Source organism: Nannospalax galili, unplaced genomic scaffold (genome assembly GCF_000622305.1).
Source record: "Nannospalax galili isolate Female #2095 unplaced genomic scaffold, S.galili_v1.0 scaffold707, whole genome shotgun sequence".
Lineage (NCBI taxonomy): Eukaryota > Metazoa > Chordata > Mammalia > Rodentia > Spalacidae > Nannospalax > Nannospalax galili.
This window is the reverse complement of record NW_008356263.1, coordinates 707,692-709,520: the sequence shown is the minus strand read 5'-3', so window position 1 is coordinate 709,520 and position 1,829 is coordinate 707,692. Positions and strand designations below refer to the sequence as shown.

The following is a 1,829-nucleotide window of genomic DNA, read 5'->3' as shown; positions in this document are numbered from 1 at the left end:
TAGTAGCAAAAACTGAGTCTTTTTGTAAGAAATAGTATATTTTAAAATGAAATGGAAATCTTTTTTAAAGGCTAAAAGCTCATTCAATTTTATGTCTCACAGGGCTTATATACTGAGTTCAATATTATATAACTATTAATTCAACTGTGAACTTAAAAATTTACAGCCACTTTTGAAAGAGATGCATCCTACCTCAGGAAAACGTTATTGAATATGTCAATTGTGTTGTAATGATATGCTTCTTCTAAGTATGTTGTTATTAAATAAATCATTTTTAAAAATTAAAAAAAAATCAATTTTTAGGGCTGGAGAGATGGCTCAGTGGTTAAGAACACTGGCTACTCTTGCAGAAGACCCAGGTTCAAGTCCTAGCATCCACATGGCCACTGACAACCCTCTGTAACTTAAATTCCAGGGGATTCAACACCCTCTTCTGACCTCCACAGGCACTACACAACATGAGTGTACTTACACACATGCAGGCAGAACACTTATACACATCAAATAAAAATAAATAAAATTTTAAATCAATTTTTGCATTCTTCTTACATATATTTGTGTGTATGTGCACACACACTGTGATGCATGGTGCACATGTGTTGATCAGAGGACAACTTGTAAGAATTGGTTCTTTCCTTCCAACATATATTTAAAGAAACCAAGCACAGAGGAGATTGTAACTTTGTGCCCGGAGGAGACAGGAAGACAGCTGTAATTTCCATTGGCACTTATGGATAAGGGAATAGTCCCTGATGAAAGCAAGCACTTGAGCACCCGCAGTCATGATGCAGCCAAGTCCAGGAGCAGGAGTGAGATAGACTGTGTAGTCATGGCACAGCCTGAGGACAGAGGCTGGTTGGAGTCCTAGGCCCTGCAGACTATCACAGCCTTTGTGTGTGTCCAATTTCTGACAACCTCTTTAGACTATGGAATCTGGCAAACTAGGACCCTGCCTTCCAGGCCAGGCACCCCCAGAGGGAATAATGCCTTTCAAATCCTGCTGCCCTGAATTGGAACAGTATGAGTGAACATTTTATCCTTGCTGAAATCAGAGGAAAAGTAGACTGAGTAATAGGAGTAGAAGGCATAAGCTGGTACCACAAGGACCATGTTGTAAAACTGGAACTCTGTGAAATCTACATTTCAGATGCAGTATGTCTTCATATACCAAGCCCTTCTGGAACATTATCTCTATGGGGATACAGAACTGGAAGTGACTTCTCTAGAAACCCACCTGCAGAAAATTTATAATAAAATTCCAGGGACCAGCAACAATGGATTAGAGGAGGAATTTAAGGTGAGTTGGATCTGGGCAGCTATAGGATCCACCCAGTCTTGAGAAAAAGATCTGAGGATCTGGGTTAATGCTGACTCCATGTGCATTTACCAGCCAGTGGTCGTTGAGTGTGTGTTAAACATGCTATCCTGCGTGTTAAAAATCACTTGGATTGTCTTTAGGGAAGAAGAAAATTGGGGTTGAGGGGGACTGGAGAGATGACACAGCAGTTAATTTCTTCAGTTTTCACTGACTGCTCTTGTAGAGGACCCAGGTTCAGTTCCCAGCATCTACTTGGCAACTAACAATAATCCATAACTCCAATTCCAAGGGATCTGACACCCTGTTCTGGCCTCCACAGGTATTGTATACATGTGGTATACTTACATGCAAGCAAAACATTCATACATAAAATTTTTAAAAATCAAAAAAAAATTTTTAAGAAAAATAGGAAGAACCATATTTTTTAAAGCCCCTCAGTCCTCTTAAATGATTATAATGCATGACTGTGTAAAGGCCACATAATAAGGATTTTTTTTTTTTTTTTTTTTTT

The 1,829-nt window shown here is 38.9% G+C and overlaps 1 protein-coding gene across 5 annotated transcripts in view; it reads left to right on the top strand.

Annotated features, from left to right (window-relative positions):
* Ptpra (protein tyrosine phosphatase receptor type A) overlaps positions 1-1,829 on the top strand; it is a 163,351-nt gene that overhangs the window by 141,717 nt on the left and 19,805 nt on the right. For all 5 annotated transcript variants that reach the window (XM_008854484.2, XM_008854482.3, XM_008854481.3 and 2 more), the window contains one exon: positions 1,148-1,297. In XM_008854484.2, coding sequence (XP_008852706.1) covers positions 1,148-1,297 — 150 coding nt within the window. The remainder of the gene's footprint in view (positions 1-1,147; positions 1,298-1,829) is intronic.